General features: G+C 38.4%; 1 protein-coding gene across 1 annotated transcript in view; it reads right to left on the reverse strand.

Annotated features, from left to right (window-relative positions):
• Positions 1–4,592: 4,592 nt before the first annotated feature.
• HIPK3 (homeodomain interacting protein kinase 3) overlaps positions 4,593–16,510 on the reverse strand; it is a 114,241-nt gene continuing 102,323 nt past the window's right edge. Inside the window, exons 12-16 of the mRNA XM_009288850.2 lie at positions 16,026–16,322; positions 14,679–14,819; positions 10,595–10,830; positions 10,191–10,318; positions 4,593–8,575 (exon numbers count right to left, since the gene is read on the reverse strand). Of these exons, the coding sequence (XP_009287125.1) occupies positions 8,099–8,575; positions 10,191–10,318; positions 10,595–10,830; positions 14,679–14,819; positions 16,026–16,322 (1,279 nt within the window). The 3' untranslated portion in view covers positions 4,593–8,098. The remainder of the gene's footprint in view (positions 8,576–10,190; positions 10,319–10,594; positions 10,831–14,678; positions 14,820–16,025; positions 16,323–16,510) is intronic.

The raw sequence follows: 16,510 nt of genomic DNA on the forward strand, positions 1-16,510 counted from the left end.
GCGGCAGCCAGGGGAGACGGGTGGTGGGGGAAAGCCTCCCCCCTCTATGCCTTCGAGGGCACGTTGAAGGCAATGCCAGCTCTTGGCCCGGACTCCCTCCCTAATTTTTTGAAGCAATTGTGCCCAGCACTACCCTTTGGGTGCAAATGAAGCTGCGCTCACTCACAGTGGTCCTGTGACCTGGCAAGACTGAAAGTCCTGCTCTGCTCACCTCGGGAGCCGTTTATTGCCAGCTGATGTACTTGTGAGTCTCCGGGCTAGGACACCTCCAAAGATGGCCCTCATTATCTGAGGTGCCAGCGAGCATCTCTTCTTGCGAAGCAGCCCAAGCCCTGCCACAGCACAGAGCACCGCTGGCAGCACTTCTGCAAGTGCAGAAACAGCTCTGAGAATAAAGAAGCTGGAGCATACTGCAGGGGTTGAGCAAATGGGCAGCTACGTCCTCAGCCACCCAGCGTGCAAACACAGGAAAGGTCTTCTCCTGTCAGCACCTCTCCTGCACTCAACTCACTTGGTCACCCTCTCCCTGCCCATGACCCCACTCAGACCTTTAGGCTGAAAGGGCAGCTTCAAAGGACGGAGGTTTGCCTCTGCGATGCTTAAAGGCACACCAGGAGACCAACCAGTACGTAAAATGTATAATGGAGATCAGAGAAGGTGAGCCCCAGCAAGAGGCAGAAGCTGCCTCAGTCACAGTCAGACCAAACATCACGGCAATTCACATTCAGTGTTTTCTGTAATTAGTATTTTCAGCAGAGGTAATGTGAATTCTTTATTCTAATATCATTTCTTTCCTGGCACTGCTTCCTTCAGTTTTGTTCCCAGATCATGCCTGTGGGCAACAGACAGTGATGGTAGGGAGGAGGAGCAAAGCGAAGGTGGGCTCACGGCAGAACGTGCTCCAGGACCCCAACAGCTGATTCTGAAAGGGCACATCATTGCTTACGCGCGGGAAAGCTGTCCTGGCCTCCCAGCAATTCCAGCAGAAAGGAAGTAGTTGTCTTTCTGATAAATTCTAAAAAGTCAGGTTTGAGGTAGAGCAAGCCCCAGCACGGGCTAGCCACAGCTTTACATCCTGCTACCCAGCTACGCAAAGCATCCCCAAAGTCCTGATGACCCATAATTATGTATTTATCTGACTAGGTTAGCACACTCAGAATGTCACCAATATAATTACTCGGCCACTAATATGTCCCATTTGTGCCGTTTTACTCACTTTTTCCTCAAATCACTAATTCAGTCTATGCAAAATAAGCTTCCACGTGATGACTGCTAATGACTATCCACAGAGAAAAGATGGCAGTTGTATGATTATTATAGTAAAATGGATAGCTTACTCATCACTCGGGTTTATATAGGGCCAACGTATTTAGTGCAGGGCCCTCTGGTGGTACCTTTTGTTATCTTTAGGGAGTCCTCTGTAAAAGCCATTTTCATATTTTTCTAGGTTTTGTCATAACACAACCTCTGTAATAGATCCATCATTAACTTAATTTCGACAGTGCTTTTTCCTGATCTAGCTCTTAAACAGTCATCTCTTAATTTTCCCTTATACAGTATATATGTGTATGTCTGTATTTTGTATATAATACAAGGTGGGTTTTTTTCCTAGCAGATTTAGTTGTTATTTCAAAGGATTTTTAAAATGCGTATTTTCCAGAATGATGGCTGGATAGGATCTCTTACAGCTAGTGAAAAAATCACTGAAGTTTTCCCAAATAACTGTAGTTAGCTATTTCCTAAACTTACCTTTCCCAATTATATTCATCTTCATTGTCCAGAAAGATAATTTCAACCTCTGGGGGGTATCCATACTTGGTGCCGAGATTTGCTTTCCTGCATACGTGCTCTCCTAGCGTGTGCACGTGCTCTGTATACTTGATATCAGGAACTTCTTTTTTTGCAAGCAGCACATGCATGTTGCCCATGTATTCCCTTCTGTGATTGCACTTGTGGGACAGGGAGGTGGAGTGGACATACTTGTGACCTGGCTTCCTCTCAGCTATGGAATCCTTAATGCTAGAAAGTAGTCCAGATTCTAGAAGAGATATCTTAGTATGGATAAAGAATCAAGATGTTCCATGCCAGTGAAGTTCTACTCTAGTTGGCTACGGAGATGTATTGAGTATTTCTCCATAGGACCAGTATGTCTCTCGCTGGGGAAGAGTACTAGTTTACCATGCTACATAACGATAAACCATGTACACAGAGACAAAAATTCATGTTTGCATGGATTCTCCAACCTTTGCCCCAGAGCAAGAGGTTGACATCATCTGCATGACCTTGGCTGAAATGAGGATTAAAACCTAGATCCAAAATTGCCTTGCTTTCAGTAGACCTACCACAATCATTTTAAGTCTTGCTTGTCTTTATGAAGGAACCCACAGATGAGAACCTCATTCATAGATGAGACTAGGGGCCATGCAGTGACTTCTCCATGAAGCAGGTGGCAGACCATGGTCTCTACCTTTGCAACAGAACAGTTGGCATTTTTAGTTTTGATGAATAAACAGGCCAAATTTATGAACATCTCATGCCACAGATACAACCACAGAATAGAGTCCAGTCTCCGGGCACCTCTACCAACAGGGCGTAGATGCTCCCAACCTGCTACTTCAGGATTTAAGGAGAAGAATCCATTCAAACGTGCATTTCAGCCTCTCATGAAGCTTCATTGTTCTAACAAAGAATAGTCAGCGCTGTTCCCCAAGACAGGGGCAGCTAGAATTACCTGAATCTGCTTAGAGCATGTACCCAACTCTCTTAAGAGATAAAATGCACCTTCTTACAGGTGAAAGGTAGGAAGATATAATAAACATCAATCACCATCAAATCTTATCCATGATGTAATATGCCTTCCTGCACAGCAGGATCTCATTGGTGTCAGACTGACCATTTAAGTCACAGTGTCATTCAGTGTGCGAAGAGAGGCAAGAAGGGCTACAGCATTTCTCCAGCGTTTCTGAGCTCTGTACCGCAGAAGTCATGCCTTACAGGCCTATAAAGAAGTTACGGCTCTTTAAGAGGGGAGCAGTAGTATTTCACAACCCTGCCAAAACTTTGACTCATGCTGCCCTCAATTCATTACAGGAGCTGAAGTCACTGTATGTGCAAGTTGCACTGATTAATGTGAATCTACCATGATTGTTAGGATTGGACTGAGTGATACCAAACAGTAGCTTCTCTGTTGCCTCCCAGAGACTGATCATCTCTCCAGCTGAAAACCTAAGCTAATTCATTGAGAAAACATTGCATCATCCTGAACCAGTTTGTCCCACATGTGACAGCTCCATTGACTCTGAAAGCTCTTCCTTGAATGTATCTGCTATCACAACTGCGGTATAAATTTGTCCTTTGCATTCGGTGACAGGGAAAATACTCTCCAAATTTTAAACCAGTATTAGTCATCCTAAAAATAGTTGAGAGGAAGATTACTTACTCATAATTGTCTGTCCTAGTCCTAGGGACAGGACAGGAAAGAGCATGGGGACAGCTGGACATTATTACTAATAGAAAGCAAGAACAGAAAGACTTCAGAGACAGTGTATTCCCTCTGAAAGGCTCAGGCTGCCTTTCCTTGTTTGCTAGATGTTTCCAAGATCAAGAGTGTAAAATACAGCAAGATAGTGGCCCTATTTTCAATGGGAAATGATGGATATAGATACCAACACCAATGCACATTTAAAAGTCAACAATATGCAAATCTAACTGCAGAGAACGAAAAGGAAGCAGCTTTCATAGCAGAGGTGTCTGTAGAATTCGGACAGATGTGTTTTCACGTAGCCTAAGGTGTAGTGCTGCAGGAAGAGCTTTGCAGACAGCATGACCACTTGCAGTGAAGAGTGAGCAGCTGTGAAAGATCAGTAACAGCAGCACCCCGTATTTAGCAAAGTAAAGCTTTCTGTCAATGCTGAAATAGTTTGATATCAAAAATATATTGCACTGTCATTTCAGTCTTTTACATTTCATTTATGACAGCACCTTAAATGCTATGTTAAGCACAGAAACCATGCTACTTCATAAATACGCATACCCAATAACCTGCTTCATGACAACTTCCAAACCACTAGATTTCAGTAAGTGCTGTAACCCCATGGCAGAATGAGCACATTCAGCTGGCAACAGCAGCAGCAAATGCACCTTCCGTGGACGTCTGGTCCATAGCAGGCTGGCCATCTGGAGCCACTGACCGCACGGGGCCACCTGCGGCAGCGGGACCACTTTCCTGCTGGCCAAGCGGCAGTTGCCACAGGCTTGGTACGAACTTCAGCAGCAGCGATGTATCTGCTGGTATCTGGGCCAGATAACCTTTTCCTAAGGTTGTAAAAGTGGGACAACTGGAACAAAGAACCTTCAAGGTTTAGCTACATTAAAGGCAGATTCTTAAGACCATCCTAAAAGCAAACCTTGAAAGTTAATTGTCCTGGTTTCGGCAGGGATAGAGTTAATAAAATTTAAAATTTCAGAAAGAGCAGCAGCTTAGTCAAATGATTATATCAGAATTTTAGAGCCCTTCCCATGAATTTTCATTGCCTTTACTTTAATCCAGCCTTGATGTAACACGGCAAAAAATGAAAGCCACCAAAAGTCATCTGCTGCAATATATATTTTAATTCAAAGTGAATCTCGACAGTAATACACCATAAATTCTTATTTTGACACTCACCAAAATAGTCACCTGGAAAACCCGCTTTTTGTGACAAAGTACAGAAGGCTTGGTCACATTTAAATCACTGAGAACTAGAAAGAAATACTATCGCAAACTGTAAGAGACATTACATCCATAAAAAATTTTCCCAGTCCTCATATTGTAATATTGCACAGTGCAATTGCTACATGGCGAACTAGTGTAGCATAGAAATCCAAAGCAAAAAAAAGCCACAAGTCTACAAATTGTTAAACAGTAACAGTTCAAACTTATTAATCAAGTCTCTATCACTGGGTATTTCTAGAACAAGTCTTCCTACAGCTTGCAGTGTGATTTAACTTTTACTTAACACAAACCAAGTTAATTAGCAGTAAAAACAGAAAATTTAAAAATTAAAACCAAAAAAGTTAATACAGTAGCATATTTGACCAATAAAACACCCTGAAGTAAAGTTAAAAACTGAACACAAGAAATTAATATAAAATCTTGCAAATTAAAGTAATATGCAGATATGCAATTCTGTAGTCATGCAGTGTTTTATTTAAAAAAGGCATTAAAACAGTAACGTGTATAAATGCTTCTCAGAGGATGACTTTTTTCACAGAAAAGGCCCTCGCCCTGAAAGCTTTTTTTTCCTGCAGATGGGCCCCGGACACTTGCAGCGACAAGAGTCCGTTCTCTCAGAGTATATTGCAGGATGGGGGAAAAGTCACCCAGTATATGGAATTTAAGCTGTGGCAGGATCCCAAATATTTCGTTCTTTGAAATGCAGACATTTCTAAAATTACAATACACAGAAAGAGCAGCAGATCTAATTTGGGGAGCATTTACAGCAACTTTTTCCTGCACACAATGGGATACTGTTGTGATCTACAGATAACTGTGTCAATTTAACAAGCACGTTAGCTTCAAACCTTAAGCACAGTAAAAAGAAAGCACAGTAAATACAGACCAATGAAGATCCCCATGGCCCCAGAAAAAAATGCAGTATTTTTTTGTTATCACAATACAAAATTCATTTACTCCATTTGCATTGGTGATTCTTGGTGTGTCCATTGCCTGCAATGGAGTAAGCACCAAAAAACCGTCGCTTCCCAACACAAGGGAGTGAACAGAAAACTATCTGCTGGACCATATAGCACAAGTTTGAAGTGGTAAGGTGGATATCCAATTTGAGCATTTTCTTGACGCCCTATATTTAGGCTTTATATATGTGTTGATAAGATTTCAAATTCATCAGGATACTCCTAGTTTCTAATGTATACTTTATATACACACACTTGTACAAAATGCATAGAGTTGACTACTAAAAACACTGAAACTTTTGGGAAAAGTTAGGTTTCTTAATTTTCAGTGTGATTAAAAATGTACTGCTGGTATTTTTATTACGATCTAATACTGTTGTATTTTAGTTATTATTTAAAAAATAAATCAAATGTAGGCACATTTATTTCATTCAGACATTCATTAAATAAAACACTGCTTGTGTTAGTGGAGTAAAGAAAAAGATTACCAGTTATTAGCTTATCGACAGAGTTAAACTCAAATGCTTTGCACTCTTATTCCAGTCAACATTGCAAGGATTGTATTCCAGATTTTGTTTTAAAAAAAAGTTAAGTCAAGCCTGCAAGATGCAGCTTCTTAAGTGTCTACACAATGCCAATATGAAAACATAAAAAAATTAAGTTACATCAATACATCCACTTATATGCAGTGATGAGCTCAAAGTTAATGGAGATAAAATACTGATGCAAATAACACACCCCAAAAAAACATATGCAATCATCTTCCATCATTTACAGTATAGTAGTTACGACACTTCAAACATGAAAACAAAATAATAAAAAAAACCCAAACCCAAAACCTGGCTTCTATTTCATGTAATTAGACTTGTACAGAAATTAGAAGGCTAAGAAAGAACTAGTTAATCACCTAATTTCACAGCTATCTGAAGTGGCAATCATTATATAGCAGCTTATCTATGATACATTCAAGATAAATGATACAATTTATTACTTGCCCATAAGCTAAAACACAGCCTCAGCTTAATACCTTCTGTAAATCCCATCTCTACACTACAGTATACTTGAGGTCTATGAAAAAGTAGCTACCTTTCATAGGAAATGGATGATTAAGTCTTTGGTGCTGCAAAAGCAACTTCATTTGAACAAAACAAAAAAACGAAAAAGACACACTTCCTAAGGAAAAAAATAATGCAAAAAGCATGTAATTTACGTCCCTGACGGAATGTATTAAATAAGCAAACACCCGCAACAGGCTAAAACAAATACTATAATGTAAAAAGACTAAAATCTCTCCCATGCATAAATGAAAGATTGCACACAAAGAACTCACATCTTTTCAAGCTTCAATAGTAAATATTCTGCTACTAGTTATTAAATACTGCATGGTTTGCTCAAGCTAAGATGAAACCACGTCATGGATCAATGAGCACTTGGCTTTTTCTTTCATTAGCTAGTCAGTCATGCCTACCGCACCTCTAAACATTTTATTATATCCAATTAGACAAACACTTTTAAAATAAACTACTTAGGTAGTATTGCAGTTCCATTTACCAGTATGAAATACTGTGTTGTGTGTCACTATTCAATAGCTACTGAATCAACTTTTCTTAAGCACTACTAAAGTCTTGTCTTGAAGCTAGATCATTCTGGGGAAAAAAGACAGCAAAATTCGGCTACAGCAAAACATGCTGCCTTCCCGATTAAGGAAAACACACCCAATACTAAAATCATACCACACAAAACCCAAAATGAGCATTACGCTATCAAAAAATCAGCAGATCTGAATTTTTAAGTGCTGCAGTCCTCAACATTTATATATAAGTAATAACATTAACAACCTCAAATATTTAAGGCACTATGTGTGGGAACAGTTTACAATGCAGCTGAGATTATTAGGACAACAACATTTAAGAGCAATGTTTAGGCTTTTTTTTTGCCCATGCAAAAGACACATGCAATGTGAAGAACAACAGCTCAACTTTTAGATAAGTGACTCAACATTTAAACACCAAGATACGCAATACAAACAAGTTACTTCTACACTGTACTGCTGACATGTGCATCTGTTGCTCTAGTTCTGTACACTGAATGGCTTCCCAAATGTAGACGTGTCTTGCACTAGTTCGAAGGCAATTTTATAAAAAATAGCAGGAGCAAAACCAGATTTCTGCTCCCATAAGTCACCTGTCTAAAGTTACTATATAAGAAGATAACATGACCAAAGACAAGTTATACCAAATGTGCAAAACACATTAAAAGTGAGTTTTTTTTAAAGCTCAGAGTTGTTTAAATTGCACCCAAGTCTACATGATTCAAAAAAATAATTTTCCTGTTGTGCCATGGCTAATATTTAATAAATACCATGTTTCTTCTTAAATCAAACTTCTGTATCATTGAGCTTCCTCAACAAACTGTATTTGAGTTCTCACATAAATGGATACTGGCTGAGTTTTGTTGGACTCAATGGAAATCCTGTGTAAGCAGGTGATGCTGCAATGTACGAATGTGGTGGGAAAATTGGTTTGTATTGAGTCTGATGAATGGTTGGGGAAGGTAAGAGACGGGGATTTATGCCAACTGGAACTTGGTGTACTATACCACTGGGATGAGATATATTGTACGTTGGGTGTTGTAATAAGGGTCTTGAGGTACATGGCGAGGCAAGGAGGTGGGCAACAGGTGCAGCAGTACTAAGGGGCGCCGACGACGGGTACGGAAGAATAGCAGGCTGTCCTCCAAGGTGGGTACTTCCAGAGAGATGCGCGTGCATGGTAGTGTGATTTGGACTTCCTTGCGGAAGGGAGAAAGCATGACCGGCAATGCTGGCTGGGATGTAAGCCTGCTGCCTCCGGTGAGCGTAGTTTCCGTTCCATTCCTGCGGCCCAGATCCAAAGTGCTGAACCTGTCCACACACAGAAATGGGCAGGTCTTAATATTTCTAAGTATAAAGAGAGTTTGAAAAATGGAATAATGCACTAAAACTAGTCAACTTAAAATCAAGAGAAATAGAGACAGGAATAATTAAATGCTTAAACAAAAAAAAGAAAATTAGCTATTTAGATAGTAGCACAGACAGGAAATCTGACAGTAAGATGGTAAACAGAACACAAGTTATTTTAATGCTCTTGCAATAAAAAAAAAAAAGATAAAATGCCATGCTGGGCTGTTTTAACAGAAATACCATGTATCACATGAGCAAGGTGCTTATTCCACTCTACTCAGCACTGGCTTGGCATCAATTGGAAGTGCTGCATTCAGTTTGGGCACCATAATGAGGCACAAAGAGGACAAATAGGAGAGAAATTTTAGAGGAGAGCAGAAAAAATAATAAACGGATTGAAAATATCTGAGACAACTAGGCAAACAGAAGTCTAGGGCTATGATCACAGGAAGATGTGGCAATCATTAACAGTTATAAAGAGAAAGACTAAAAATCAATTACTCCCACTAAATGATGCAGACTTCAAACTACATAGAGCATCTACCAAAGAAGGAAGGATCAGCATAAATTTTTGTAATGAAAATAACATTCTACACTTTCTGCCAAGAGGCTGAGGAGCTGCACTCATTGAAGAGATTAAGAATTAATACTATGCTGATCATATTAAGGTTTGCTTAGAATTAATCAAACCAATCCTTCTGCATAATCATGCAGAAGGGGAGATTGTGTCACCCACCCAAATGTTTCTTTCAGTCTAAACTATTCAAGTCATTATTGGTAAATCCTCTTATCTACATATAGCATGCTTGCATTTAGTATTTAACTTACAGTTTAATATTCACAGTTACTCTGCAAGACTTACACAAACAGGTACTGCTCTTATATTAAATGTACCTCCAAATATCTAACCAAAAGCTCAACGCAGCTACAGCTCAAAATTAATTAATTAAAAGGGGCTTAAACTTGATGTCATGTGTAAACTTCAGTTCTCAGCCACATGTTGTTGGGTAATGATAAAAGTAGCTTTTAAATTAACTTTGGCTATCTTCCAACACTGCATTGAACTACAATCACAACCTCTTCCTGCCCCAGCTTCACTACCTGGCAGCAAAGGTAAGAAACAGTTGGGTTTGCTAAGCTCTATCTCATCTCTGGATATTCAAACTACAAGCATTTTCATGCACACCACTAACAGAACAAGACTGAAATATAGCCCCAGTTTTTAACTGCACCCTATGAGCATTTTAGCATTTGGATACAGGGGAAAAGAAAATATGCTAACATTTTTTTCATTTTGTCTCGTGCTTTGATTTTGTGTAGGCATTGATAATCTTCCCAGTATGGCTTTTCTATAATTTTTAAAAATAAAGTCAGCTGCTTTAAAGAAAATGACCAAAAGTGAAAGATACTTATGACTTGCCCAGTAAGTTGAAATCCATTTTCAAGATTTGAACACTTCTGCAATCAAGTGGTGGAAACCTGCAGTTGCCATTTACAGCAATTGAAATTGTGAGCATTCAGCATGTTTGGAACCTCAAGACAGAAAAAATACTTAGATGTGAGTAAGTACACATACCTGACTGAAGTTTATATGTTGCTGATGGAATGCTGATGTCAGTTTTTGCTGACGGTTTCCTACAACAGAAGACTGGTTTATTCTTCCCAGGACAGACCGACCCTTTTTCAGTGGCTGGCATGTAGCATCTTCCAAGATATAAATGAACAATGTTACGTTTTTGTTGTCACTAGTCCCTTCTAACAAAAGTTAGACAAAGTTTCATTTACTTCAGCATACAGGGAGAAAAAAATAAAATAATACACTAATTAAAGTCTTAAAAAACCAACACAACTTAGAAGTGTTTATTACAGATTAGCAGACATACGAGTAGGTCAAAATCTTCATATGTCTGGCTATTGAATAAACATTCAAATTTCTATTCTTATCTACTGGTATAGAAAGAAAAAACCACCTGAACTTACCTGTATTCACCATCTGTTCATCAAGATGTAACCTGTTTTCAAGTCTCATTGGTGGTACCACTACCGTGCAAACAGCTGATTTGGTTTCAGGATTAACCGATGCTCTTGCTTCCTTATTTTTATTGGTATTAGCTACAAAGCCATTTTCCACAAATGGGCTGTCATGTCCTGAAGAGTCTGAAGCTGGGGAACCATCCACCGTATCACATCCACTCTCCTGTTCGTCATCTGACATACTATCAAAAATAAAAGTATTGCATTGAAACAAATACATTTTCATAATATAGATGCATTTTATTAAATTACCACCTAAAATTTATGGAAGTGAAACTACTCAAAGGTGGATAAAAATGTTACATTTTAATTATACAAGCACAGACATTCAGATGGCAGTTCAATATTCAAACTCATTCTACCCATAAATTGCAAGGCTCAGAGAAAGGAGGTAACTTCTACATAAAGATTTAGATGTGTAACCCAACTTGCATCCACTTTGTAATTTATTTTTTAAATAATCTTGTACTTATAAACCACCTGAAATTTAGGATTTTTAGGTCAAATAAAAGGTTGAAGAAGATTATTTCATTTCTTCCTGAATCAAAACATAAAGGTCTCCCAATTGGTTATTACACTAGCAAAAGAGAATATAATGATCCAATTTTCTTCTAGAAATCAGTCACATCCCGGAGTCTGCGAAAAGGCGTCCCTAGGGCCTGTGAGAGCCAGGATAGGATAGAGCACGCTGAGGAAGCAATCTGCACAGTGGCAGGCAGCTCCCTCTCATCTGCATATCAACCACCAGCAGCTACACTAGACCTTATCTACTGAAAAATTAGGTCTCTCTGAAGTTCCTCCAGAGAGCACTGCCTGTGCGTGACTGATAGATTCTTTTTCATAGATTTAGATTAAGGAGACAAACACAACCCTCTATTTACACGGCAGCTATTTTGGCACTTGTGGTCTGTGAAATCCATGCTGGTCAAGTGGCACAAACTCATTCATTCAACCACTGCTTTTACCAAAGCAGATGGAAGGGGAAAGAGGTGGAGAAACCAACTGATAATAATAGCCTTTGCTAATATTTATTGAAGCTCCATGCTTGTATCAGAAGAAGAAAGGGCTAAGAAGATGGTAAATGCCAGCTGCCAAAAGCAAACCACAGTCCAATCAGTGGAACCAGAACTAAATACCTTCTAGGCAGCAAGTAGTAAACAACCTGGGAAAGGAAACTAATTTACGATGAGGCATGTTGCCAGAAAAGATATTAATTTCATTTACCTATTATTTATTACACAAGCAAAAGGTACATCACAGACCCATCACTAACAACAATTAAAAAGAAACTTAACTAGTCCTCAACTGCAACTGCAGCAGGTATGGATTATAGAGATAGCAAGAGACATCCCTCACTTAACGGAGCTCAAATGCATGGTATGAGGTCATGAGTAAGTGTAGATGCTAACAAAGTTCCTGGTTAGAGAGGATAGGCATGAGAATTCAGAATTTCTATAAACTAGAAAAACATTAAAACCCCAGTTTATGTTAAAAATTGGCAGAACACATGCTTAACTTAAAACATGCAAGTAATGGCACTGAATTCACTAACCCCTAAACATATGGTCAAGTTCTTTGGTGATTTTATAGCTAATGCAACAGGTCCTTATAGCATGGTGATTAAATTAAGACAATATAAATAAAACCATTTACAAAATTTAATTTCTCTTGAAAAGTACTTTGACACTATGAGGGCCAGCACAAAAACCTGAAGTCTTAGTCAACAGAGCTAGGTTAGTATGAAAAGTTTTTTTAAGTAACAAATAGTGATACTGTGACAACTACTGAGCAATTAATTATATTTCTATATTCTTAACTTTTGATTCAAGTTACTAATTATGTGACTTAATATAAGTCAAATGCTAATGAAACCAGAATCTGACATATTCCTCTGCTATTGACATAAAGTTGAATTACAGAGGGGAAGTGAATTACAGGTCAGTTCCTTGCAATTCAAAGAAAACACTGTAAAATCAAGCAGGTCTTTATAAAAACTTGTCTGAAGTTTTGAATATTTTGTTATTAAAGGGTAAGCAGGACAGACAATGTTAACTATCAGCCAGTAAGACTGCCTGACGCCTCCCAGTATACGACATGTCTTGTTACCTAAATCTTTACTAAAATTTAACCATTTGAATGGAAATTCCTCAAATGCTTCTAGTTATTCTCTTGTTTCCACAGTCAGAAATGACAAATGCTTGAAAATAAGACCAAGGAAATATACCTGGGTTAGTCCATCTATATAGCTCTGCCAACTTTTTATTTTAGTATTTCCAAAGTCCCAGAAACGACAGAAATTTCTCTGGGATTATCTTCTACATCAAGTCACCCTGAAAAAAATGAAAAGTCTATCCATGTGCTCCATTACTATACTTTTGTTGTTGGATCTAACACTTGTGTCCGCAGAATGAGTTGGATCAGTTTAGTATCCTAACAGAAAACTAAACCACTCAAAAACCCGTGTGACACAAAGCTGCATCTTGAGTAAACTTAAAACCTTTCCCCAGTCCGAGCACTCATCAGACTATACACGTCACCTCCTTAGAATATGCCTTCCCAGCCCTGGACAGTAGAGAGTAACAACCCACTACACCTTTCAGTGTATTCAGCGTCCAATACTGCAGAGATTTGTTTACTGAATCCAAAGATTTCAGGCCTTACAGAATACCAAATGGGTGTCGAAGTTGTTCATGCACAAGTCTTTTTTTTATACCCCCACCCTTTTTTTTTTTTTTGGGGGGGGGGGTGAAGCCCCCCCCTTTTTTTTTAGGGGAGAAGGGTTGTGTTTATATAAACAGAATCATTTATATATCATATATATCCAAAATTTAAAACAAATAGAACTGCCTATACAGCCCAGCAGTTCCACTTCCTTGTCAATACATGCTGTGACAGAACCTTTAATTACTTTAAACAAACTTTTTTTCCATTAAGACTCCAATCTTATTCATTTTGCACAACGAAACTGCTCTGAGTTTGAATCACTCTTTTCTATATAGAAAGCTATTCTACAGAAAATAGGAAGTGAACTGTAGAATAAAAATAAAAGAATTGGTTACGCTTATGGCAGCTGCAGGTTGCTTTACAAAAAATTTATTGTATCCCTAGGTCACAGAATTTCTATGAGATATTGGGTAAATCGTATTGAACCAAACTTTTCACCAATACCAGCAACTATATATCCCAAATGTTTCTTGGACCACAAACTCGTACCTAGGAATCTGATTTGTAGAAACGTCACAAGTAGCTACAATTAAAATTTCAACATATTAGCACCAGAAGGGCAGGGACTGAACTAAGGGGAACAGCCATCTGCAGGTGCCCCAGCCAGAACATCCCAAGTCAGTGGGAACTTCTGACTGTGTCACACATCCGTGTTTTATGAGTGTCACACAGATAGATGCTTTAGTGTCAAGCTGTCAGGTACTGTAGAAAAAGAATGCCATACAGTAGTTCAGATTTACGTTGACCGTTTCTGTAAGAGTGAATTTCGAATAATGTGCAAAAATGAAGGCTTAAGCTAGACATCAAGCTGTGAAGATAAAAATATTTAAAAGCTGCTCATATGAACAGTGTTCACATAAGTGAGGCTTATGTTTGGTAACAGTAAAAAAGACATCAATGTCATTAAAGATTACAATACAAGATACACAATGGGAGAACAAGAGGGTGTAAAAATTAAAGATGTTCTGGTAACTTCAAATCTGTCACATCCTACTTCGGCTTACTTAATTTCGCAACCTTAAAAGACACTTGTTCTAAAGGAAGTTGCATGCAACATGTTTATATTTTCTGTGTAAACATCATTCATTCGGTATTCTGAAAACTTCCAAGGTAGCAAGACGCATCTGTTAGGAACGATAAAAGAACAGTCTACGCTGTGCAACTGTAGGCCAATACATTAATTTTTAAATACATCGTTTAGCCTCACCAGATGGCAACATAACAAAACTTTCACATTTTTTATTATAAACCAAGTCTGCTGTACACTGGGATCTTTCTTTTTACTGAAAGGAGCACAGCTTTTTACCTGTTGGATCTCTTGCAAGGAGATGGACTAGACTGTCCTGAGGAGCTAGTACTCAGAGTGCTATCAGGACTGCTGAGCGAACACACGCGGTCAATGTTCAGGGTGTTCTGGCAGGCTTCACAGTCAAGGCTACCTTTACACCTACCACACAAGAAGAAAGTGAGCAAACATACCATCTCTCATTCATTCTTTCCGTATGCCGCTGACTTAGGTGCCATTATGGAATAAAAAGGTGTCAAATATTAGAAAAGTCCCCTTAAATGTAAATTAATGTCCAATTCCTTGTTTCTTTTACATCCAAAACAGATTTTTAAACCTTTTCAGAGTTCTTTTGGAAATTCTAGGCTAAATATGCATTTTTTGAAACCTACTAAATGAATAAATTTTTTACTGAATCAATACTAAAACAAGTAGGTAAAAGATTTTACTACAACAGTTCAGAGCCTTGAAACATTTGACAAAGTTTAGAATCATAGAATCATAGAATCATTGAGGTTGGAAAAGACCTCTAAGATCATCGAGTCCAACCGTCAACCCAACACCACCATGCCCACTAAACCATGTCCCTAAGTGCCTCATCTACTCGTCTTTTAAATACCTCCAGGGATGGGGACTCCACAACTTCCCTGGGCAGCCTGTTCCAACGTTTCACCACTCTTTCAGTAAAGAAATTTTTCCTTACATCCAATCTAAACCTCCCCTGCCGCAACTTGAGGCCATTAGATTTAAAATACAAGTTCCTCCAGTTCAGAATCATTACAAGTAAAAATAAAGTTGAACAAACATTAAACTTTTAAGCCCTCATTTAAAATTATACATGCTTCTTTGATAGCTTTGTGGAAGAAAACTCCTTTGGGGGACCACGTTCAACATCTGCTTTTATACCCAAATGCACACCTTTTCATACTGTTAGGTAAGTATTTTCTACCCATACATATGTAATGTTATCTACTGTATTCTACTGCTAGAATGATAACATTGATTATACAAAGCCAGAAGACTGATCTTCCAACAAATAAATAGGGTATGACAATATTAAGAAGAAGAAGGGAAAAAAAAAAAAGTATGCTGGACCTAGAAGTATTCTGTTTTGACCAAATCTGTTACAAAAGAGTTATAAATTATTTGTTTCCTGTTGCAAATGCCTAATGTACATAGACCAATGAGGTAGACTTTTGAAAGTATTTATCACTTTCAAATAATATACTGCTACAGAGTTAACTTCTTAGTGAAATTTGATTATAAGTGCATTTGTCTCTTTTTAACTCAGATTCATTAAATACAGTAGCTATGCTAAGACAGCTACATTTAAGTAACGCCTTAATAAAAGTAAACATCGATTCTTACTCTCTCAGTGAACGTGTTCGTCCTATGTCATCTTCATCTGTGTCACTGCTGATGGTGATTACGCTGACTGCTGGGCTGGGGGAACTGGCAATGAAGATAGCCTGCCGCTGTTTGGTTGAAAGAGATGAATCAGGGTCCAGCCTGACCGATGCTTCACAACAGTTACTTTCCTGTCCTTCTGAGTTATGATTGTCCTGTGCTTCTATACAACTTATTCTCTTGACAGCCTTCAGGTTAAGTATCTTTGGAGATATAAAGGCTGAATTTTGGATATTGGTATTTTGTAACACATTGCTCCTGCGAAGAAAACACACCATTTGACATTTAGTGAATCTCTACCAACAGACCTGAAAACTGTATTATTTTCAACAAAAACAAAGAAAGCAACGTAGGCTAAAACACCAATTTTCTAAACTAATAAAAAGAAAAACATAAAACAGGAAACACGGTCATAAATACTTGGCGTATATGATTTCAGACATTAA

Source organism: Aptenodytes forsteri, unplaced genomic scaffold, assembly GCF_000699145.1.
Source record: "Aptenodytes forsteri isolate BGI_AS27 unplaced genomic scaffold, ASM69914v1 Scaffold8, whole genome shotgun sequence".
In the NCBI taxonomy this organism is placed as follows: Eukaryota; Metazoa; Chordata; class Aves; order Sphenisciformes; family Spheniscidae; genus Aptenodytes; species Aptenodytes forsteri.